Below are 26,255 nucleotides of genomic sequence, written 5' to 3' on the forward strand. Positions count from 1 at the left end.
AAAAAAAAAAAAAAAAGTATAAAAAATGAGTCTGGGAGCGTAGCCCAGAGGTAGAAGGGCTTCTAGGAACCCCAGTAAAAGAAAGAAAGAAATACTATTTTACTTGATGTGGCTGTTTGTTTGTTTGGTGGTACTGGGGTTCCCGGAAATCCTTCTACATCTGGGCTACACTCCCAGACATATATATATTTGGAAACAGGGTCTCTTAAGCCAGCAAGGCTGACTTCAAACCAGCGAGATCCTCCTGTCACCGCCTCCCAAGGACGGGGATTATAAGCGTGCACCACCATGCCTGGCTTGATGTGGCTGTTTTTGAATTTGCAATCCTCCTGTCTGTCTCCCAAATACTTGGATTACAGGTGTGTGCTACCACGTCCAGCTCCTAGCTATTTCTAAAACTTTATCTTTCCTTAAAAAAAAAACAAAAATAAAGGTAGCCAAATTGGTGGCACATGCCTGTAATCCAAGTACTTGGGAGGTTGAGACAGAAGGATCGCAGGTTTAGGGACAACCTCAGTGAGTAGTGAGACTTTTATCAACCCAGTAAGACTGTGTCTCAACAAATGAAAATAAAATAGGGCTAGAAGGTGTTGCTTCTAGCAACCCAGAGGTGGAATTCCTCTGGGTTCAATCTTCAGCATCACAATAAATAAATAAATAAATAAATAAATAAATAAATAAATAAATAAAAAAAATTAAAATGCTGGGTATGATAGCAGATACCTGTAATCCCAGTACTTGGGAGGATTGCAGTACTTGGGAGGAATGCAGGTTCAAGGCCAGTCTCAACAACTTAGCAAGACCTCCAGAAACTTAATGAGAAATTGTTTCAAAATAAAAGATAAAAAATGGCTGGGCTGTATCTTGAAGGTAAAATGCCCCTGGGTTCTATTTCCAGTACCAAAAAAGAAAAAAAAAAGAAAAAGAAAAAATACCAAATATATTCTAAAATAAAATTATTTTTGCATTTTCATAAAAATAAATCTTCTTTTATTTAAAGAGGTTTTTTGAATGCAAAAAGAATGCAGATTACAGGTTGACTGCAAAAAGCATACACAAATTACATCAAAGCAATATTGTAAGAAGACGGTGCCTCTCACTGTGACAAAATCTAATTAAGGAAGAACAGAAAGATTTGAAGGCAACTAGAGCTCTAGATCCTTTTGGCCCACATAAATATTATTCAGTGAAATCAACCTCAAATGAATGCAGGCATTCCAAAGAAGTAAAAATAGCTTAAACAACACATCTTTAATTTCAGTCTACTTTAGCCAATCCAGAGCCACAAATGTAGCTATTTGTGTTTTAGCTGACAGAAGACACTTGCAAGCTTTCGAAAAGAAAACTTCTGGGAAGTTCATTCAACCAGTTTTAAAGCAGTCACTATAGATAGCAAAATAAAAATTAATGTATAGAATAATTTACCCCTTTTCTCAGAATGTCAGTGCCTTCATTTTTTCTTATTTTAGTACTAAACTTTTACTTAGTTAAAGACAGTGTCTTCAAAGTATTAGACTATGTATATTTATTCTTTTTATACTTCTATTTTCCATCAAGCAGGGCTAGGACTATTTTATTCATCTGATAAAGCATAAGAAACTCGGTGGAAAAGAATGCCTGGCTCTACATGAAAGGCCTGGCCTAGGGGACAGTGTGAGCCACAGTGCCTGTCTCACTGGAAATGGTGCAGATATTTAGCTACAGCTATAATTCTTCATGATCTTCGACATTTTAAATTTTCCTCTTTCTTAATTAGAAGATATTATGTAAATGAATCCTTTACTGTGCATCAGTTAAACATATCAGCACATTAAACCCAATGAAATAATAGGGGCTCTCCCATTTCTGGCACTATAGTGGCTTAAGAAACTTAAAAAAGGCTTTCAAATGTGAAAGAGGTAAACAGTGGATAACAGATATCTTTCAAATTTCTTGCTAGATTTATTCTAAAGAAAGGAATCCATAAAGCACCAAAGTGAAAGCATGGGACCTTGCATGGTAACCAAAAAAGACAGCATTCCTCCTGAGGGCTTCTATTAAATTCTATAGATCCAAGTTTCTATTTCTGTGGCTTCATATTTCACAGGGGTCCAAATAGCTAAGGGCTGCCATAGGAACTCTTTTAAAAAAAAGTCTCATACTGGAAGCAATGACCAGAGGCTAGTACTCAGTGTTTAAGGGTGAACTAGATAGAAATAAACTTGCCAAGCAAAAGGTCCCAGCAAAACCACTTGCAAACTGAAAACTTTGCACCAGCTGGCAAGAGGAAAAAATGTCTCTTGAGAACTCAGAACCTCAACCAAATTCCTTACGGCTGTATGCTCTGAGTTCATGCTCTTTCTCTTCTACAAAGAATTCTCAGAGAGAAAAAGAAAGTGGTTGCCTCCCTCCCATAGATAGGGCTTCCATGGAATGTATGTTAAAAAACACAGACAATCATTTCTAGGAGAGTTCAATAATAATCCAAGACTAGCCGGCCATGGTGGTGCACACTTGTAATCCCCGCGCTTGGGAGGCAAAGACAGGAGGATCACACACATTCGAAGCCAGCCACACTGGCTTAAGAGACCCTGTTTCCAAATAAAAATATAAAAATAGGTCTGGGAGTGTAGCCCAGAGGTAGAAGGGCTTCCAGGAACCCCAGTACCACCAAAAATAATTAAATAAATAAATAAATAAATAAACCAAGACTAAAAGAATTGCTGTAAGACTCTTTGCATTAAAAAAGAAAACTTCGTAGTCAAATTAACAATAGCAACAATGAAACTGTATTAGTTCATAACAAACTATATTAGTTTGTTATGAATATAACTATATTAGTTTGTTACAATAAAACTATATTAGTTTGTTACAATAAAACTATATTAGTTTCATAACAACTATGAACCTTTGATGGCTGAAATCAATAAAAATTTTATTCTGTCAAAAAACAATTTTTTGTGTGTGGTACTGGGGATTGAACCCAGAGGCATTTTACCTCCAAGCTACACCCCAGTCCTATTTTTTATTCTTTATTTTGAAACAGGGTCTCACTAAGTTGTGGAGCGTCTAAGTAGCTGAGGCTGGCTGCTAACCCGAATCCTCCCATCTCAGCCTCCCAAGTACTAGGATTCCAAGTGTGTACCACAGCGCCCTGCTTATTCTGTCACATTTGGAAGGCCAAATATCTGAAAAGTGTCAGTAGGGCCACACTCCTTCCAAAGGCCCCAGGATAGAATCTATTACTGTGTCTGTCAGCTTCTAGTGGATCTAGACAGTCTGTCTGGCTTCCGGCTGCATTGTTTCAAGGGACCCTGTCTTTTTCTGTGACTTATAAGGAAAACTATCATTGGATTTAGAGCCCATTAGGACAATCTAGGATAATCTCACTGTGATATTATTTTTTATATTATAATTGTTACTACATATTAATTGTATAAAACAATGTATTAGCCGGGCGTGGTGGCACACACTTGTAATCCCAGCATTTGGGAGGCTGAGACCGGAGGATCGTGGTTTGAGGACGGCCTCAGCTACTTAGTGAGGCTCTCTGCAACTCAGTGAGACCCGGTTTCCAAATAAAGAATAAAAAAAAATATGGAAGGGGTTGTAGCTTGGAGGTCAAATGCTCCTGGGTTCCATCCCTAGACCCGCCAAAAACAAACAAACAAACAACAACAACAACAACAACAAATGTATTTTATATACTTTTTTTCCCTGTGGTACTGGGATGAAACCCGGGGGCATTCTACCTCTGAATGACACCCCCAACCCTATTTTTTTATTCTTTATTTTGAAACAGGCTCTCATTGAGCTGCAAAGGGCCTCACTAAGTAGTAGCTGAGGCTTTCCTCGAACCATGATCTTCCTGTCTTAGCCTCCCAAATGCTGGGATTACAAGCATTCGCCACCACGCCCAGCTTTTATATACTTTTATTGGTGTATTATTGTCTCACATCATAATGTAAATCATGTTGATAGTGACATCCATGCACACAGCACTTGGTGGGCTTTCCCCCAGCTCCCTCCCCACCCCCATACAGGGCACGGAGTTTGACATTAGTATCCTCACATATGTATATCAAGCTGATGGTAGTAATTCCTTCATTGATCCTCACTTTTCCTCTTCTCCTTCCCCTAGGCCATCTCCCTGGCTCTACTGAAGTTTCTCTTCCATTATTGGAAGTCCCTCTAGTATCCAAATTACTACCTAGCTTACTCAAGTTAGGGAAAACATATGACCCTTTGGTTTCTATGTCTGGCTAATGTCATTTTTCCAGGTCTTTCCATTTTCCTGCAAATGACATAATTTTGCTCTTCTTTACTGTGACATTTTCATACATTCACACAGCATCTTTTGATAGTATCCACCCTCTCTATTTAAGTATATGTACAAATTCCTTTTTCTAAGTAAAAACACATGCACAGATTATAAGGATTAAGACACAGATATATATTTGGGGGTCCACAATTCAATCCACAAATATGCATGTAAAAACAGGATGCTATCTGTGAGAACTAACAAGAAATGAAGGAAGCAGAAAGTACAGTATGGTATAAAACAAGTCCTCTTTTCTTGCCTCCTTCCTCCCCTAGTCTAACTCCTTTCTGAATTTAGCCTTTCCAATCTTTTCAATATATTCACTTATATAATCACTTAGGACATTAAATAAATCATCATCTTAAAATATTTTTCACCAAGGTAGTATATACACATATGTGTGTATATATACATATATAGATCATTAAAATTTATGAATGATACAACAAATAATCATCTAATTCCCAAACTTGAGTAAACTATTTTAGACCCTTTTTCAAGTTCCTCAGATATATACTTCATGTTTCTACAAATACGCATAAGGCTTTCGACTGATTCCTTAATGATACCCATTTTTTCTTGATGTTTTCTTAGAGACAGCACACCCCAAGCTGCAGCTACAAACTCTCTTCATATTACTGAATCACAGTGTTGCTTGAATAATAGTGCTTTGTTTTAGAACATACTGTTTACGGGAAAGCTAAAGACATGAATTATAACTATATCTCCATCTATAACATTTTGTGTCTCCTTGAGTTTCGTCACATTTTATTTATAAACCTTTTCTTGAATCTGGGTAAGTGTTTCCATACTTGTGAAGTGTTTCCCAGTACAACTTCCCAGGTCAAACTTGACAATCTGTTCTTCCTACATTTTTTTACTTGTAAGACCTCCCTCCTGACACTGTGTTGGTCTCTTGCACCTACCCACATTAGCCGTCTTCTACACCTCTGGACTCTTTGGTTCCAGAACTTCCCTTCCCTTTCTTCCTTGGAATATGAATGACCCCTCTTCTAGGGAATGTGTTGAGTTTTCCTGATTCACTCATCTTTGGTGTAGCACATCTTCTAGTGGTTTCTCAAGACAGCATGCATTGAGGGTAAACTTTCAGAGATCGTGCTTTCTGCAATATTTTGATTTTGAACCGTAATACTTGAATGATAACTTGATATTCCTTCTGTGTTCTACTGCTGATGTTGAGAAGGCCTGTGATCTGGACATAGGTAATTTATTAACTCTGGAAGGCTAAAGATTCTATGTGATCTGCAATTTCACAATGATAGATTCTTGAGTGGGTCTCTTTCAATCATTTTGGCCTCTTTTAAAAAAATCAGATACTTACACTGTTCTGTGATGGTAATTTCTATTTATTATTTTTCTTTGATATTTTTCCCTAGTCTATTGTTTTTCTTTAACTTTTGCCAGTTAGCTATTTAACTTCATGTATTTATTTTCTAATTTTTTCCTTTCTACTTAATATTTGTATACTTACTTTTTTTCATACTGGAGGTCTTTTTCCCAAATATCTAGTTATCCATAATAATCACTAATATGTAATACCAGCAACTACAAAGTGTGCATGGTGCAGTGTTTTTATGCATGGTGGGCATATTGTCTGGTGAGCAACACTGTAAAATATCCAGTACCCAGATACATTATATACTGCTCACCCCTTAGTATCAGTATTTGTGTAGGCATGGGTTGGGGGGTAGAGGTTAAAGCTAATCAGCCAGAATGCAGAAGTAGGTGGAAGGAAGGAACTGAGTGTCTTGTAATTCCCTATTTAGACTTTTTTTTTTTATATTCCTGATTACAGTCTAGCCCACCGTTCCCATCATCCCCTCCCTGTGGTTCTCCACAAACAGCTTCTGGTTTTACCCCTCTCCCCCAACACACACACACACACACACACACACACACACACACACACACACATCCTTGTATACTTTCTTTTGTAGAATGTGTTACCATTTTGGAATTGTCTAGACCAAACCCTTCTGTTTCTCTTCTTCTTGCATATCTCCACCCCTGCCAGCATTTAGGTGCAACCCTGTTCTGAGAAGTACTTCTCCAAACTTGCATTCACTTTCTCCATTCATATATGGTGAATGAGGTTCCAGACGGCTCCTCGTTGAAATGAGGCTAAACTTACTGTGACTTTTGTTCTTTGGAGTGACTTCATAAAAGGATATTGTTGGGACTTTGTGTTACTATTTCTTAATTTCTTTAGCACTTTTGAAGTAACTTTACAGAAAAGCTGGGATAGAAATATCTTTCCTCCATTGTTTTTAAAATTAGTGACCTATTGTCCTACTTTAAAAGTGCAAATAACCCACTAACTACCCATCAGGGTTTCTTTAATGTTAGTGTCTGAAAACAGGAAAATCCCAAGTAGATTACTTTCCTAGCCTAAAGGACTATCAGGTATCCAACTAGAAATCTATTTAAATTGAAATCCAAGATGGAATCTTTCTAGGACAGATTAAACAATTTGCTTTTTATGTGATAAAATTCTACTTCATTTAGGAGAAACCTCTCTGCAAAATTTACTAAGTATTTTGTAATGAAAAACCAACCGTTAGGATACGCTAGTATTAATAGAGAAGCAAAATCCAGTCCCTTTTACGATTAAGTCATTCACTGTTCAAAGGTGCCATTTTTAAAGGGTGTCATTAATATAATACACATTGTTGATTAAGATCTTTTATAACAATTTTCCAGCAGAGAGTAGACAAAAGAAAGTTAATAAAAGATTGTATTACTAAAACAATTTTGATAATATATATATATATATGTATATATATATAAAATATTTTATAGAAGTAATTCTCCCTTCTTGTAACTTACAGAGCCACTGTAGAGCCTCGTGACAATCCTGAGGTAGTCTTACATGGCTAACCAAATGAATCTATAAATGTTTTGACAGGGACATAATTTTCAAAATATAACTTGTGTAGTAGGGAAACTCAATTCTACTATATATTTAAAAATACCATTCACGAAGCCAGCATAATGTGATTATAATGTATAATTTTGCTACATACACGCCTTGAGTCACAGGGAGGTCAGATTTTAAGAATAAAGTGCTTCTTATCAAGCCTCATGTCATTGGCACCTGGATTATGAATGAAACAGAAAAGTGAGCAGTCTGATGAGACTGAGTGTTTTTCAGAGATCTATCATGCTTTTGAGACATTGATAATAAAAGGCACCTTTAGATCCAGGCACCTATTAATAATGTTTTCAGGAAGTTTTAATAGCTCCTTTCTATACATATGACATATGGAATGCATAGTTGTTATGTATGTAATAATTATGCTTATGCTGTGACATAAAGATTAGTCAATTCATTCAGTTATTCTTTCATCCATGTATCTAATTAGCACCTAAAAAGTACAATGTGAAAAAAAATGTGTCTTATATACTTGGGGGTCTAATTTTAACATATCCTTCATTCCTGGGCTGATGCCCAGCAGGCATTTGGAATAACAGCATTAGCATCTGCTACAACTGAGAATAGGCAGTTGTTTACATTGTGTTAGTCCTGGGGCACTGACTTGTTAGCATTAAAAGTGATCTCTAAGTATCAATATTAACTAATGGCAAATGTAAACTCTTTGCCAAATTATAAATAACCCAATCCAGTATTTTTTATAACTGACTCAAATATAAAATAACCAACACATTATAGGAGTAGTATGAGTTTAAATTATACATAAATAGGAAAAGTATATTAAATGCCCCTTTACCTCTGGTCTGTAGCCCCTTCCCGCAAGCTTCACTGGACCCTGTTGCTCCCTGCCTGACGGATTCCGGTACCAGGAAACAAGGACTCCACTTCTGCGGTTTCCACCTGTGGTTACAAACAATGGCACATTTAATTTTGCCATGACAAACATACTAAAAACATTCATAATAAATAAATATGATATCTAAAAACATAAAGACAGACTTGAAACCAATGTCATAAAATAGATCACTAGGGCTGGCAATACTCGGCCTAGATTCATACTTAATAGGATAAATGCACATTTTAGAACATGAAAAATTTGCAAACAAACCTTGGTTCATATAGAACAGTAGCAACAAAAAGCATTTGAAGCATAGACCAGTCTGGCTCTGAATAAACTTAAAACTGTTTTTGTTTTAAAGAAAAAGAAAAAATCTCTGTCCTGGAACATTAGAGAATCAAAGTTTGAATAAACGTTTGAAAGCTCGGGGTACAACCCTTCACAACCCATCTTCTGCTTGACACTTTGTTTCTGTGGTGCTTCCTAGGACTGACAAAAACTCAAACATCTCAATTGGCTATAGAGTAAAATGTAAAGGAGGCCCCATCTTATCTGATAACTCATCACAGAGAAGAGGAATGGATACACCTTGAAAAAAATGTCAAGATTTTTCTTCCTCAGAGAAACAGTCTCTAGGGAAGTCATCAGGCTTTCTACTATTCTTCCTTTCTCAGGTTAATAAACTATCAACTTTCATGGTGGACAAAGTAAACTAAGAGTTGACTAATTAGTTTAACCCTTAAATCTATCTCTGCTCTTAGCCTACAATTCTGTCCTATTCTTAGTGTATTTTTATGGTTCTTTGTGTGTGTGTGTGTGTGTGTGTGTGTGTGTGTGTGTGTGTGTGTATCTCTAGGGATGGAACCCAGGGACTTATGACCTCTGAGCTATACCACCTGCCCTATTTTTTATTCTTCATTTTAAAACAGAGTCTCATTAAGTTGCCGAGGGCCTCCCTAAGTAGCTGAGGCTGTCTGCGAACCATGATCCTCAGGTCTCAGCCTCCCCAATCCTGGGATTACAAGCAGCACCACCACACCTGGCTTCTTATGGTTCTTTATGAGCCAGTGTCTTGGGTAAGAGTGATATTTGAAAAACATGAAGCAGAAACATAAAGTAGAAACATCTTTGACCTTACTGAAGTGGCCTCCAGAATAGGAATATTGAAAAGCTGAGAAAAAATCAGGTAACATCTTAGCAGAAAGCATTATGTTTAAACTATCAACCTTAAATAGCTGTAGATTTGCTTTATACATTGAGACATTCACTATACTTTCAAAATATAGAAACTAAAATGGTATAGCATTTTAGTTGAACTTTTCAACTAGGATATGCCGTTCAATCGGATTGCTTAAGTGGAGATCACATAGGCTTCCTAGTCCAATGTAAGAGCAAGGCATTCAATCTAGTTTAGATGGTTGCAGAGCCTTAAAGGGAAGAAAGGGGTTTTCAGAACTCCCTTGGTAAATTCTCTGATTGGGACTATAAACTTTAATTCAGAAAGGTGAAGAGACAGTCTGAGACTGCCCCAGTCCAGAAGGCCAGTTTCCAGTCCTAAGTCTTTGGATACTTTCCCTACTGCAAATTTTATATGAAGGTTTTCATATTCTTTTCTTCTTTTCTTACTAATTTACTGTTTTAGAAGATGCTCATATTCACAGGACAAATTAAATAGGCATGTAAATATGTCCCCTCAATAGAGTTAAAAAGGGGAATCAGAAAATAATGATAAATATCTACCTTACCTTAAGATAATGTCCTTCCTGGGGAAAGAAGCGGGGGAAGGTAAAACATAAAGTGGGATCTTATTTCCCAACATAAAGACGCATTACTAAGGAGCAGAGAGCTATGTTAGCTTGTATGCATTCTAAACTACATATCAGGAGACATGTTTCAATCATTCCATCCATACGCGGTGGAACTGATTCCGAGGGAAATTGGCAGGAGGTCAGTAACAGAACCAAGTTCAAACATGAGTGGTTAAATTGAAATGCAACCAGAGAGTAGAGAGAACGGACAATAGAATGGCTTGCCAATCTTCTCTAGAATCACATCTGATTGCAATAGACGCCGGTTCATGAAAATGTCTAATAACATTTGATTTGGCTAATTTTTCCCCTTGGCTGTGTTCCTTGAGAGCTCTTTTGCTTGACTCAGAAGTTTCAATATTTATACATGGCACAAAAAGATGAATATTGACAGTGTTTCCACAATGGTCCTGTGGTTGCTGAAGGAAAAGTGGTAGTCTGGGCATGATCCCAGTGTTTAGTTTTTATATCCTTCCTGAATTGATCATCAGATAAAAATGATGGGAGTACAGCATTATAAAATTCATATTCAGTTGGATGCCTTCAATGATACTCTGAACTTTATCTGAAGTGAAGAATCTCCTTTGAAAAGGTGAAGAACTGGCATTTCCCTAGATAATATAGCTTGTGAATTTTGCAGTTTTAAGATAAAGTTTCTCAAAAAATTAAGAGAAAAACTAGGCATTTTCGCTGAAGGCATTTTTTTATTTTTCGGGTCTGGGGATGAAACCCAGGGACATTCAGCCTCCGAGTTATACCCCCTTGCCCTTGCCCTATTCTTTATTCTTTATTTTAAAACAGAGTCTCACAGTTGTGGAGGGCCTCCCGAATGCTGGGATTACACGTGGGTACCACCACGCCAGGCTTGCTGAAGGCATTTTTAAATGTGCTGATAAAAACATATGATTTTTAAGACCACAAGCTATTTTCACAAAACCAGGAAAATTCAACAGTTGTTTAATTTCATTAAAAATGTTTTAAAGCCACATTTTCATTAAATTTAAAACTTTAAAAATTTTAAAGAATGGATGGTTATGACAACATAGAAATAAATTTTATACTATTTTTATAAATAATACTTACCAATCTTCCAAGAAGGAAGACAGAGGGAACATGATACACTTACTCATTTTCTCTCATTTATTTATTTATTTATTTATTTATTTATTTATTTATTTATTTATTTTCAGTACTGGGGATGGAGCCCAGGGGCATTCTACCTCCAAGTTATACCACCAGCCCCATTTTTTATTCTTTATTTTTTGAAACAGGGTCTTTCTAAGTTGTGGAGGGCCTCACTAAGTAGCTTAGGCTGTCTGCAAACCCCGATTCTTTGATCTCAGCCTCCCAAATGCTGGGATTAAAAGCATGTGCCACCGTGTCTGGCTTCTCTCATTAAAAAAAAAAAAATCTTATCAATAGGTTAAATATTTTTTCTAACGGGTACTTTCTGAAGTTAGATGATGAAAATTGACAACCTAAAATATTTATAATGAAAATAAACAACTATTAAAGGACTACAAGTTATTCTTTAATTTTTTTATTGGTACTGGGGATTGAACCCAGGGGCATTCTATCTCTGAGCTACACATCTAGCCCTTATTTATTATTTATTTTGAAACAAAGTCTAAGTTTCTAAATCTGGCCTCAAACTTGTGATCAGCCTCCTGTTCCCTGGGGTTACAGGCATGCACCACCATGCCTGGTCATCTTTAATTCTTTGTAAAGGTTTTGAGATGAGAACAGTAGAATAAAGATGTTACCTTCTTTGTTTTTGTGATACTAGGGATTGAACCCAGGGCATTGTACTGCCAAGCCATGTTCCCACTCTTTTTAAATTTTTTTTGTTTTGAAACAGAGAATTACTAGGTTACTGAGGATTTTGATAGGTTGCTGAGGCTGGTCTTGAGCCTGTGATCCTCCTGTCTCAGCCTCCCAAGTATTGGGATTACAAGTGTATGCCACCATGCCTGGTTTCTCTGTGTATTTAAGTGTGTGTGTGTGTGTGTGTGTGTGTGTGTGTGTGTGTGTGTGTCCCAGGTAAAAAGCTTATCTTGAATATCCTTGGATCATGATCTTAAAATTATTTGAAAAAATGGCAGAAATCTAGTACCTTACTTATAGTCAAGCATGTTTCTATTTTCCCCCTGTTACTTAGATACTCATATTGTTTATTCTTTTCCAATACATTCCAATTGAAAGAGATAAAACATCAAAATATTTGAAGATATACAGCATTACATCTTCTTATTCTTTCTTTTACCAAGCAACCATATATATTACATGAAAGTAAAGAGGTTATGCCTTATTCATGGGTCTAATAATAACTCGAAAAGATAACTAATTTACCGATATACAGGACATAAGGAGACACTTTCACACTCTCTCTCTTCATATAAGGTGTCTGGGCACTCTTGGCCTCCATTGGCAGCTTCTTGGATGATAATTCTGTATCGAGACTGTTTTATTGTTGCATTTCCTGAAGCAAAAGAGAAACAAAATTATAGTGCCTTGTTATATTGATGCATATCAAAATTTAGGTAGCATTTGGAGCAAAAAAGTAGCACTGTAAGCACATGTGGAAAGACAACCAAAGAACAGAGAATAAAAAGCAAATATAAGAAGCTGGGTGTGGTGCCACAAGCTTGTAATTCCCACTTGGGAGGCTGAGACAGGAGGATCACACAGATTCAAAGTCAGCCTCAGCTATTTAGTGAGCTCTCAGCAACTTAGTGAGACCCTGTTTCCAAATAAAATATGAAATAGATCTGGGAGTGTAGCCCAGAGGTAGAATACCCTGGGTTTCCATCCCCAGTACCACACACAAAAAAGAAATCAAATATTAGGAGTTAATAATCAATATTACTTCTGTGATATAGACACACTACAATAGTAATTATAAATATAAATATATGTGTTAAAATATGCAAAGGTTGCTTCCCACTTCTTCATGTATTTTAAATTAATTAGAGTCTATGATACCAATGACATAATCATGATCTGAGGTGCATAAGAAACTCTTCTTCATCTCAAAAAATAGTTAAGGGCATTGGAGTTTTATCAATTCACTCCCTTGAGTAAAGGGTTTCCTTCTCTACGCTACTTTATATATCCAAAATTTTCCTATCACATTAACAGTTAGTAGCCTACTTATTTAGTAGACATTAGTTTACTAGGTATCTTCTTCCTTATAACCATTGTATATGTAACTGGAATTTAAGAAAGAGGCATTGCATTTGGGAAAGAACAAACTATTGTTTACTTCAAGGTTTTGCTGAGAAGTCAAAGCACTAATAGGCATTTTAATAAACCAATAACTGGTGTTCAATTTAATGTGTTAAGGCATTCGTTTTACAATCTTCAGATGTCTTCAGAATCAACAAAAAAGTCAATTATTGTTACAGTGTTCAGCAATTATATCAATTACTAAATGCAAGAGTGCTAACAGCACTAGTTGTACGGCTTGAATCTTTGATCTAGAGAATTTACTATAAGAAAGGAAGAAAAGGGAATGTACAACCAAATTGTTATAAAACAGTGAGGCAGGTGAGCAGCATCACAGGCTGGTGTGGTGTTCAGTGGGTGTGGAAGAAAGAGGCACCATTTTTGATTCTGGAAACCAAAGGTAGCTCATTGAGAAGATCAACTTTATTGTGAGCCTCAAATACTAGCTAGAAAAAAAAATATGTGTAGGATAAAGCAATTTTAGGCTATGGAAACAGTTTGAAAAGGCACTGAGACAGAGGTGTGCAGAGAATTTACAGAGAAAGACACATAAGTACAGAGAGAAGGTATGCGTGTGTGGCCTGTGTGTGTGTGCCTATCAGGGGCAGAGAGAGGAAGAAAGCATAATGAGAGTTATAAAGGATGGAGAAAAGTGAAGTGTAGGAGAAAATGGAATTAATTGGTAGGTTTGGGACAGGTAATAGACCTAACCATGTTCAGGAGTTAATTTCTAGAAAGCTACTAAACTAAATGGAGCAAAACAAAGGAGTATTCATTAAAATTACATATGCACACAGTTTTTAAAAATCATTAACATAAGAAGATTTACATTGAAATACAACTGACCCACAACCCAAACTCCCAAACTCTGTCTTCTTTTTCTGAGAGAACACTTTTAACTCTTCTGTTTCCATATTTAGTTCTTCTGTGGTTACCTCCAAATCTATAAATAATATCCCTATGGCATGACTTCTTGTTTCATGAACTTTAGACACGGCCTCTTGACTTTCTGCTATAATTGATGAAAATTTACTTTGCACCGCCTTTCAATGTCTTATAATTGCCTAGCAGCTATTTTTATGCCTCTACTGGTTATGTAAGTCTTTAAATAACCCATATACTTTTCCAGCCCTGTGCCACGTTCTTGTTCATTCCCCATCAGACCAGCCGCCGTGGTTCTGCAGTGTTCCTAGGAAGACAGGCTTTCTCTTCTACTGCTGACGCCTCCTGCAAGGTTAAGTCATGGCCCATGTGCCGTGTCATCAGTTACTCTATTTCCCAGTCTTTATCCATCAATGTGGTTTTCCCTAATAGAGTTTAGATATACATCTACTGGTGGCCTTCTCCTTTTGATTTTGAGAAAGAATTAGAGCTGTGTGTGTATTGTGTATGTGTGTACATGGTACTGGGGATTAAACCCAGGGCCTCACACAGGCTAGGGAAGTGCTCTGTCACTGAGCTACATACTTCTATCAGTGAGCTACACTGAGCTTTCTTTAGTTTTTATTGTGAGACAGAGTCTCACTAAGTTGCCCAGGCTGGCCTTGAACCTGTGACCCTCCTAGCTCACCCTCCCATGTTTGGGATTATGAGGCACACCACCATGCCCAGTTTAGAATTAATGTTCTGTTTTTCCTTTGTTATAATTTATTGGTGCATTGTAAGTATACATCATCATTAGGTTTGATGTGGTAACGATTCATGCACACAGCTCTTTGCTCATTTCCCTCCTTTACACAGTAGCCACAGTATTATTTGGACTGTTTCCTTCCCAGTCCTCCTTCCCTAACATTTTCACCTACTTTCATTTCTACTCTACTGATCTATCTCTGCATTAAAGTCCTCTATGTTTTCTATTTTCTTTCTAGCTTATACAAATGAGAGATATTATACCAACCTTGATTTTCTGAGACTGAGTAATTTAACTTATCTTAATAGAGAGTTAGGGCTTTTTAAAATTGTTTTCTCAAAACCATTTTTCATGAGATCTTGACCTATTTCATGACCTTGAACCAAAGGAGATGTACAGGGTCTTTTCCCTTTGCTTCCCATATTCCCTTTTTGTCCATCTTTCACCTGCTATCAATCTAGGGAATTAACCACATAAAAATTGCATTGCTGACCTCTTTGGACAAAGACTTCCATGGGGTTTATTTATTTTTTATTTATTTATTTTTTGGGTGGTACTGGGGTTCCTGGAAACACTTCTACCTCCAGGCTACACTCGCAGACCAATTTTTATACTTTTGTATTTGGAAACAGGGTCTCTTAAGCCAGCGCGGCGGCTGGCTTCGAGCCCACGTGATCCTCCTGTCTCCGCCTCCCAAGCGCGGGGATTACAAGTGCGCGCCACCGTGCTCGGCGTTCTTCCATGGGGTTTAGTTGCTCAGAGAACGGAGCACACAATGGACGGCAAAAAGGGTGATCCTTGCCTTTATCAAAAGCCTTATTTCCTATGGACTAGTACATGCTATAATCTTCCTTTTCTGGGACCAGTGAGGCACATGTGAGGAGTAGAGAAGCAGAAGTACACAAATTAACTAAAAAGTTTTGTGTAAAAATATAAAAAGTTAATTTTTAAATCTTTTATTGGCACAGTGTAGTCATACATTAAAAAGCTATTTTCAACCAGGCGTGGTGGCACACGCTTGTAATCCCAGTGCTTGGGAGGCTGAGACAGGAGGATCACGTAGTTTCAAAACCAGCCTCGCTGGCTTAAGAGACCCTGTTCCCCAATTTAAATTATATATACATATATATATATATATACATATATATATATATATATACATATATATATATATAATTTATAATATATAATATATATATATGTGTGTGTGTGTGTGTGTATATATATATATATATATATATATATATATATATATATATATATATATATTAGGTCGGGGAGTGTAGCCCAAAGGTAGAAGGGTTTCCAGGAACCCCAGTACCACCAGAAAAAAAAAAAAAAAAACAGCTATTTTCATTGGGTGGGGGCAATCTCTGTAGTTAGGCCTTCAGGAAAAAGTCTCTTTCTCTACTTCAATTAATTCCAATCCTACTGCTCTTACTATGAAAACTTACTTTGTATATATGTATATATAGAAGTGTGTGTGTGTGTGTGTGTGTGTGTGTGTGTGTGTGTGTTTGTCCAAATATTATGTTAGAAGACTAGAAATAAATAGACTTAAGAAAATATACAAATGAAAGGTATGCCTTCTCCCCACTGAGAGAGAACCCTAAGGGGGACTGGATCTATAGCAGGCATCGGTGCTTTCCCTTTCACTCACACACACACACACACACACACACACACACACACACACACACACATCATGTATTCATAATCCACACTCACACACAGATATTTTGGGCCCTTACAGTATGACTCCAGCTCAAACAATTCAAAGTTTGAGCAAAAGAGTCGCACTGATTTTCATGCCCAACAGTTGTTTCACTCAAGATTAAAAAGGATGGATTCTATTGTGAAACAAAAATATTTAGCATAGCAAGATTTTCTAGAGATGGGGAAAGACCATCACAGTATAGAAATGAGAAAAATATAGCCAGGCGTGGTGGCACACACTTGTAATCCCCACTCTTGGGAGGCGGAGACAGGAGGATCGTGCAGGTTCAAGGCCAGCCTCAGCTACTTAGTGAGGCTCTTAGCAACTTAGTGAGACCCTGTTTCCAAATTAAATAGAAAATAGGTCTGGGATTATAGCCTGGAGGTATAAATCCTCTGGGTTCCACCCCCACTACCACAAAAAAGATAATGAAAAAATATACATATTTCTGAAGAGAAAGATAGCGCTAAGGTAGAATCTTGAGACAGAAAATCACCAGGATAAACTAATTAACTAGGTGAGATCCCTGTTAAGAATTGTCTTTGTGTTTCTTTATCATTGAACTCTGGGATATTCATATTCAATTTTAAAGTACTTTCCTTCTACTTACACTGTCAATTCTGTTAGTTTCTACTGCAGAATCTACTATCCACAACAGATTTGATTCAGTGAAGTTGTGGCAAATTCAAGTTTAGGCAATGTGTATTCTTGAAATGGAGTCGTCAGTGGTCTTCTCAATTCACCTCTAATTTGAATCCAGCCAGAGAGTAGCAACTTTGTGTTCAGGGAGAACAATAACTCTAGAAATCTAGAAGGTAAGTAGCAACAAAAGAAGTAGATACCCAAGGCAGCCCTGTTATCATGGTTTGAAGCCAGACAAGATGGGATGAACAAAAGAAAATTATCTAGATATGATGTCAGCCAATGCCTTACTTTTCCATCAACTGCATAAGAAAAGTTATTCATAGGATGCAGATACAGAGGATAGTGGCATTGCTGGAAGAAGATATCTCAATTATGTATATGTGTAAAACAAAAAGTTTCTAGGAAGTTTCACTTTCCGTGTTAGAATCATTTCTGGGTATTTTGCATATGCTCTCCATTTGATTATCACAATGCCTTGTGATATTTTTATGATGATTATAATGATGATTCCCATTTTACAGATAAGGAAATGGACAGTGGGAGAGGTAAAATATTGCCCCAAATCACTGTAATGGTTTAGATTTATAATGTCCCCTGAAATCTCACAGAGAGCAGGCAGCCATGTTGGCAGCAAGGATTGGTTGCTGAGAAAGGGTATCCAGAGGTGGGGCCTTGGGGACTATAATACTGTCTCTCCTTTTCCTGCTGTCTTTCTTTCTTTTAGCTTCCAGGATATAAAAACAGAATCGTGCTCTCTCTCCTTTTCTCTGCTTTCCACCACAATACCCTGAGCTCCATAAACCAAGCCTGAGATGGACAGGTCCTCTGAAATTTCTAAAAACTGTGAGCCAATAAATACTCCTTCCCTTGAGTTGTGTGTGGTCAGGCTTGTTGAGTCATAAAAGTGAGAATGCTAAGCATGACCATCACCTTGCTAGCATTAATGTACACCAGACTGGCATCAAAACCCATACTTTTTCCACTAAAAGAGACGTCATAGTAAGGTAAAGAGAGAGGGGAAAAATTCCAGGGTGAAGAGTTTTCCTCACACATCATCTGATATTCCACAGAGACACTGCTTCCTTTCTAAGCAATTCTCCAATAGCACCCTGTTTGCAGGAGGCTTAAATGTCAATAAAAACAGAGTATTTGTAGGTTTTTGTGAGTAATGCTTCCCACCTCATTAGATCTATGAAAAATAACAATGAATTAAAGTGCTCATTTGTGAACATAAACAATTGCTCAGGAATGATTATGACTAATAAAACAACTCATTTAAATTCAGCTTTGATTTATGCGTAGTTTATCACCACTAAGTCATAAGGTATAATTAAACTTAAGTTATTAATTATACTCAAAAAGAAGTAACATTTAGGAAAGATGGCAATTTCAAGATTAAGAACCATAATATGGTTTTCACGAGTGGGATACAAACATTAAGAGACATTTACTGATTCTTTGTGAAAGTCTACACCAGTTTTTCCTAGGAAAATGGCAGCAAAGGTGCATGTCAAGAGTACCCTTAAGCCGGGCATGGTGGCACACGCCTGTAATCCCCGCACTTGGGAGGCAGGGACAGGAGGATTGAGCAGGTTCGAAGCCAGCCGTGCTGGCTTAAGAGACCCTGTTTCCAAATAAAAGCTATAAAATAGTAAAATAGTTCTGGGAGTGTAGCCTGGAGGTAGACGGGCTTCCAGGAACCCCAGTACCACCAAAAAAAAAAAAAAAAAAAAAGAGTACCCTTGAGTGATTAGCAGCTACAAAACTAGACTGCATATTACAGTGAATTCAAATATTGAACCTTGATAAAGAGTTTTTCAGTCAAGGCAATGGAATAAAGAATTGGAAACCTCTAAGTTTATAACAGGTTGAACATTTGGCATAGGAAAAAGAAAGTATATGGTATAGTGTAGTAAATATAGGCACTGGTGACAGGAGAGACCGAGTTGGAGATTAATTGCGGGGGCTCCCAGAGGCAAGCAGATGTGCAAAGCAGATACAGAATGCGTATATATCATCAATGAATGCCAGCTGTCACAATTCTGACTACTAGATTTCTGGGCTTGCCCTTTTTTCTCAAATATCCCAATCACCAACTGGGCACAGTGGTGCAATCTTGTAATCCCTGCATTTGGGAGACTGAGTCAGGAGGATCTCAGTTCACAGACAGCCTCAGCTATTATTTAGTGAGGCCATTTGCAACTCAGTGAGACCCTATTTCAAAATAAAGAATAAAAAAAAAATAGGTCTGGAAGTGTAGCTTGGAGGTAGAATGCCCCTGGGTTCCATCCTCAGTACTACAAACAAAACAAAACAAAACAAAAAAAAACAATAAAAATATCCCCACCACCCATAGCCCTCAGGGATCTATTATACTTTGTGACAGCGATATTCCTCCAGTTTATCAACTTGTAATTTTCAGTTTAGAGCCCGATGTTCTCTTTCCTCTTCTCCACTTATACATCCAGTTCACCATTCAACAAAAGCAAGTCAAATTCAGATAACTCCTCTCCGATTGATCTTGAAGCAAAGATACACCAATGATATATTTTCTACTTATATTATTTATTCCCTTATGCATTTTTATAGTAATGCCTTACATTTGCCTTGACTTATAAAGAATTTGATATCATTATATAACCTATAAATAACTTTCTATACCTAAATGATGATTTATTTCATAGTTAATTTATATCACTTATATTTTATTCCTTTATTTTTGCACTGAGGATGAATTTAGCAGCAGTCTACCTCTGACCCTTAAACATTCAAAAAATTGAAACAGGTTCTCACTAAGTTGCTGAAGCTGGCCTTTGAATCTGCGATACTCCTGTCTCAGCCTCCCAAATACTGTGATTGTACGCATGCGCCACATTACCGAGTGCTCTATGTATGCTTAGATTAGATCTAATTTTGGTGAGAATGGCAATCAAGAATATAAAAAGTAATATATGCTGGTATAGATGTGGGGAAATACGAACTCTTATACACTATTGGTGGAATTAAAAATCAATAAAACCACTAAAGAGATCAATAGTGAGGTTTCTTAAAGACTTAGGAATGAAACCACTAAATGACCCAGGCATATGACTTAGGAATGAAACTGAGAAATGAGACTTAGGAATGAAACCACCATATGACCCATCATCTGACCTTCCTTGGTATCTTTCCAAACTGAATTAAAGTCAGAATACTATAGTACTATATGTATTTACATGTTTATAGCAGCACAATTCATAATAGCCAAATTATGAAAGCAACGTTAAGTGCTTATGAACAGATGAATAGAGAATGAAAATGTGGTACATACACACAATGGGATTTTATTCAGCCATAAAGAAGACCCGTATTATGTTATTTGAAAGAAAATGGATAGAACTAGAGAATATTATACTAGAAGAGATAAGCCAGTCTCAGGAAGTTATAGGGTTATAGGTTTTCATATACAGAAACTAGAGATAAAATAGGAAACAAAGGATTTTAGATAAATGAAGAAACAGACCAATAGAACATTGAAAAGGGATACGGGGTGACAGACAGGAGGAGAAAAAGGAGAACTAATGAAGGACACAGTTCAAATAATGTTATGTCATATACTCAGATTCCACTACCAATCTCACTAAAATGAACGAGGAGTGATGTGCAACCTGGAGAGAAACGCACCAAGTGCTGAGTGCACGTGTGTTTGCGTCACTTTAAACTTCACTGTGGCTGCGCATGGTGGCGCACGCTTGTAATCCCAGCTCTGGGGAGGCTGAGACAGGAGGATCGCACGGGTTCGAAGCCAGCCTCAGCTACTTAGGGAGGCTCTCGGCATCTTAGTGAGACCCTGTTTCCAAATAAAGTATAAAAATAGGTCTGGGAGTATAGCCTGGAGGTAGAAAGCCCCTGGGTTCCACCCCCAGTACAATTACAATGCACTAATAACAATGTTAAAATAAAAAGAGGCTAGGGGCACAGCTCAGAGGTAGAACATCCCTGGGTTCCATTACTCAGTCTGAACAGTGTCTTAACAGAGGTTTCTGTACGAGAAAGCAAGCCATGCGTCTGGAGAAGACTGTTTTCTGTTCCAAGAACTACTGTTCATGAATTATTAAATAAAAAATTAGAGGGAAAGGAATAGGGCTTACCACACTATAATTAGCTGTAGTGACTTCATATGTCTTACTGTGATATAAACATCACAAACAGATACTATATAAATAAAGATAAATGGTATTTAGTCAAAGTGAAACATTGATCAGATGGAAGAAGATTTTGCACTTGGCTTGTAAAGACGCGTGTTTCCAAGTCAAGGCTACAGACAGACAAAAATGGCAGTTAGGCAGTGTTAGGCAGCCCAAATTTCTTCCACATAAATTCCCCAGAAAGTACATTCTCTCTACTAATTATGTGTAAAAGAACACTCCTTTTAGTTTCTTCACAACCATTACTGAGAGTCTAACAGAATTGATTTCTTTTTTAGAAAAAAAAGAACAAAACCAGGGGTTTACTGCCATTCTACTTAAACTTGGAGGAATAGATAGTGTGACTCTGAGCTCTACGAGGGAGGGCAGTGTTTATCATATACAGTGCTGTCATCATTGATAAATATTTATCAGGTGTCTGCTATATGCAAGCAATTCGCCTAGGTGCTGTGTGTGAGGCTGAAATGTACATACATGCATTATTAAATCTCCCCAGTGTGGCAGAACTGAAACTTCATAGATGGGTAATAATGCAAAACTTTCCAGAGCTGTATAAGGGTTCAGAAATGATAATATAAATATTATCAAGAGTCCATCAATTCAGTATTCTCTCTTTTTGTTCAAGGGGAAATGGAGGCTTAAATGGTAAAAATAAATAAATAAATAAATAAATGCAATTCACTAGAAGAACTGAGAAAGTTTTTATATACTTCCTATTCATCTTGGTGTTCCATACACAGGGCAAATACATTAACAGCAACCTCCTCCTCTAGAGTGCCCTTCCTTCTGAAACCTTCAAACACTTCAAAATGAACACCAAGCTAAGGAACCATAGATGAAATTAAACACAATTGCAAAGCTTTTCTGCTAAACTTTCCAGGAGTGTTGAGAATAGGCTCCAGGATATCTGTGCACTTCTTTCATTTTGAAATTCTGCCTGGCAAAATGCATTTTATATTCTTAAATTGTCATAATCATCACTCATTTTGCAACAGAAGCCAAATTCAATGGAATTGGCAACAGACAAGACCTCCCGGGCTCTGGTTTCTAATCGCAGCTCATTACCGAATTGCTATATGACCTTGGGCAACACACTTGACCTTTCAGAACTTCAATTTTCTTACTTGTCCTATGTGGGTAATACTGCCTAGCCAATTCACAGGACAGCTGTTAAGAATGCCTAATTAAGTGGGATTTAAAGCATCTTGTAAGTATAAAAAAAATCAAGCAGTGGAATTTAAAATTCCTTATTTGCAAGCCCTTAACCACAAATTTTGGAAAGAGAAACCCATGTTTATGTCTGCATATACCATCCAGAATACAAGTTGAGACAAATTCGTATTTCCTTGCTGTAGTAACCATCAATATTTATAAAAACTTATTGCAATCATTCTAAATTTTCAGGGTTTCTTTCTAATTTTCTCTAATGCCTATCTTCAACTCTGCTGACTTTAAATCACATGCAATTCAGAGAGCTCATCACACCCAATAGTGACCCTTCTTTGAGTCTGTTCTTCTTTCCATTCTCCATATCACCACTGAAGTGACCCCGCCCCTTAATCACACTGTCTCTCATGCTGGTGGTGCTCAGTCTTGGCAATGTAGCAGAATAACAAGGGACACTTTTACAAACTCCTGATGCCCCTCCTCCACTCAGGCCAATTAAATCAGAGTCTTTGGTGCATATGGCACAAACATTGGTACATTAAAAAAAAATCCTCAGGGCAAGGGATGCACTGATTTAGCATAATTAAAGTCGAGTCTCTTAGTCACCTGAAATGTAAAATAGGAGAAGGACCATGCAATGTGCCTAACTGAGCCAGAGAAAACAAATGAGCACGAGCTGAGCCATTAATGCTCTCCACACTTAAAAAAACACAACCTGCCCTCCAGCTAAAGACGCCATAATGGGTATAATTGGAAATGTGTACTAGAAACGGGGAGGGTTAACAGTACCATTTGTGATGATGAGTTGCCCTTGTCTTCTTGCCAATGTGTGCTGACATGACAGGGATTTATTTTCCCCCCATACTGACCCCTTTCTGTTTTAGTGAATGAAGTGTTCGGTGGCTGCCTGTTACAGGGATTTCTAATGGCTTATGCTCCATTGGCATTAAGACTAAAATACACTGAATCACCATACTGCACTGTATACAGAAGGGATTCGAGGGGAACAAATGTCATTTGAGATAGGAGCTCAAGGTGCTGTCATTATTAGCATGGGTACTGAACCATGTGTTTCAAAGACCCTTAAAATAGTCCATGTTGTCCTACCTTATTAATGCTTTCTGTCCCCAAGGTTATCAAATGATGCTGTTCACCCCTAATGCTGCACTATGGCTGGAGGACAGGATGACTTCCCGGTGAAGCTTCTGTGTTACAGAAGAGGACACAACTCAGATCCAGCTAGCAGCTGTGGGTCATGGGATCCTTCATCCTCACCAGAGAATGACAAGTGTCTCTTGGCTTGGAGCTTGTGGTGGTCTAAATCTTCCACCATTCGCAGTAGCTCAACCATATAAATGGAAGCTTTTACACATTTTAATTAATTAATTTTCTTTCAGTACTGGAGATGGAACCCAGGGACATTCTACCTCTGAGCTATACCCCCAGCCTTACTTTTTATTCTTTATTTTGAAACAGGGTCTCACTGAATTGCAGAGGGCCTCACTGAGTAGCTGAGGCTGTCCTCGAACCAAGATTCTCCTGTCTCAGCCTCCCTAATGCTGGGATTGCAAGAATGTGCCACGGTGCCTGCTTTGTCTGACTCTAGTTTTTAGAAGTTTAAAATTATCCCTTCCTGCCAGGCATGGTGGCACACCCTTGCAATCCCAGCATTTGGGAAGCTGAGCTAGGTGGATCATGGTTCACAGACAGCCTCAGCTACTTAGTGAGGCTCTCTACATCAACTCTGTTTCAAAATAAAAATAAAGGATAAAAGATAGGGCCGGGGATATAACTTGGAGGTAGAATGCCCCTGGGTTCCATCTCCAGTACTGAAAAAAAATTTCTTCCAGAATGTATATATGTAAAGATTGATTTGAATATAAGGTATAGGGACTCAAACAGACATTAGCATTAGTTGTGATATTGAAGTTTTTACTATGGAAATAGTGGTAGGAAAGGTTAGGGGGAAATAACTCTGAGAAGGCACACCAATTAAAATTAAGGTTGTGTGTGTGTATGTATGTATATGTATATGTATATGTATGTATATGTATATGTGTTTGTGTGTGTATATTTTTTCCATTTTGGAGCAGGGTCTTACCATAGCCAGGTGTGGTGGCGCATGCCTATAATCTCAGTACTTGGGAGGCTGAGACAGAAGGATCACAGGTTGAGACTAGCTTCAAAAACTTAGCAAGACTGTTTCAAAATAAAAAATAAATAAAATGGAGCTGGAGAATAGCTCAGAAGTAGAATGTTTCTGGGTTCAATCCCCAATAAAACACACACGCACACACACGCACACATACACAGACACACGAAACGGTCTCACTATATTGTGGAAGGCATTTCTAAGTTGCTGAGGCTGGCCTCAAACCTCTGATCCTCCTGTCTCAGCTTCCCAAGTATTGGGATTAAAGATGTGCCACCATACCCAGTAAGTTTTTCATTTTTAACCATATATTTTAGTGCAGGGTCAACAAACTCTTAATTATCACATTTATGCACAAGGTACTTGATTTTGCCTGTCTTGTCTTCATTATATTTGCAGGCTCAAATAAAGTCACTGACTTTTCAAATTCTATTTTGGGCTCAGAGTTAGTATAAGATTATGTTATTTATTATTGTTTTTTAGAATCAGTGAATTTAGAATTCTAGATGTACAAATTTAGGAAAATTACTTATTACTTTCTGGTGCCTCAAAGGAAAAAAGTACTTTAGTATGAGGCTTTGAAGAAGAATAAGAAGGCATAGGTGCTTAAAATATGAAATATATTTTCATACATTTCTATATATGAAAATCTGAAATGTTCCAAAATCTGAAACAGTTTGAACACTGACACGATGCTACAAGTGGGAATTCTATACTACAAATACTTGTTTCATGTAGAAAATCATTAAAAATATTGTGTAAAATTACCTTCAGGCTATATGTACATGGACTATGTATGAAATACAAATAAATTTCATGTTTAGCCTTGGTTTCTATCTCTAAGATGCTTCTTTCTCTCTCCCCCTCTCTCTTTCTCTCATTCTCTCCATATATATTAAAATATTCCAAATATTAAAAAAATTTCCAAGTCTGAAATGCTTCTGGTCCTAAACACTTCAGATAGGGCTACGCAAACTGTTCTGTAATGTGAAAAGGGTAGTTCAAGGTTTGGCTTCTAGCAAAAAGTACATAATAATGTTGGTTGGTGGACTGATTAGAATGGAGTTGGATTAAGAATATGTGCTCTCTCAGCCAGGCATGGTGCAACATACCTGTAATCCGAGTACTTGGGAGGCTGAGGCAGGAGTATCTTAGTTCAAGGGCAGCCTCAACATCTTGGTGAGACCTTGTTTCAAAATAAAGAATAAGATAGATAAAATAAAATAGGAGTTGTAAATCAGAGGTAGAACATCCCTGGGATCAAACTCCAGTAAACACACACACACACACACACACACACACACACACACACACACACACACACACACATTTCCTCTCTCTGCTTTCTGTCTAGAAAACCCGTAAGCTTCCCTTGAAATCGAGCAGGTTACCCATTTCAAGAAGTCTTTTCCAACCTATCTCATCAGCACCACTTACATTCCCAACTCTGCCTCCAAACGGCAAGCATTCCCAAGACTTACTATATTACTACCATATGGGAATCTTATAATGATTGTTGAATGATTACAAATGATGAATAAGAGAGAATTATGACTGAATGAACATGTGGCTATCTACAACATTTTTTTTCTGGAATGGAAAGACGGAAAAACTACCTTCTAATAATATAGCG

At 37.4% G+C, this 26,255-nt stretch overlaps 1 protein-coding gene across 1 annotated transcript in view; it reads right to left on the reverse strand.

Moving 5' to 3' along the window:
- THSD7B (thrombospondin type 1 domain containing 7B) overlaps nt 1-26,255 on the reverse strand; it is a gene marked incomplete at both ends in the record, with an annotated part of 783,939 nt that overhangs the window by 369,060 nt on the left and 388,624 nt on the right. Inside the window, 2 exons of the mRNA XM_080689965.1 lie at nt 8,050-8,153; nt 12,249-12,378. Coding sequence (XP_080546091.1) covers nt 8,050-8,153; nt 12,249-12,378 — 234 coding nt within the window. The remainder of the gene's footprint in view (nt 1-8,049; nt 8,154-12,248; nt 12,379-26,255) is intronic.

This window comes from Muscardinus avellanarius (genome assembly GCF_963383645.1).
Source record: "Muscardinus avellanarius genome assembly, chromosome: 2".
NCBI lineage: Eukaryota > Metazoa > Chordata > Mammalia > Rodentia > Gliridae > Muscardinus > Muscardinus avellanarius.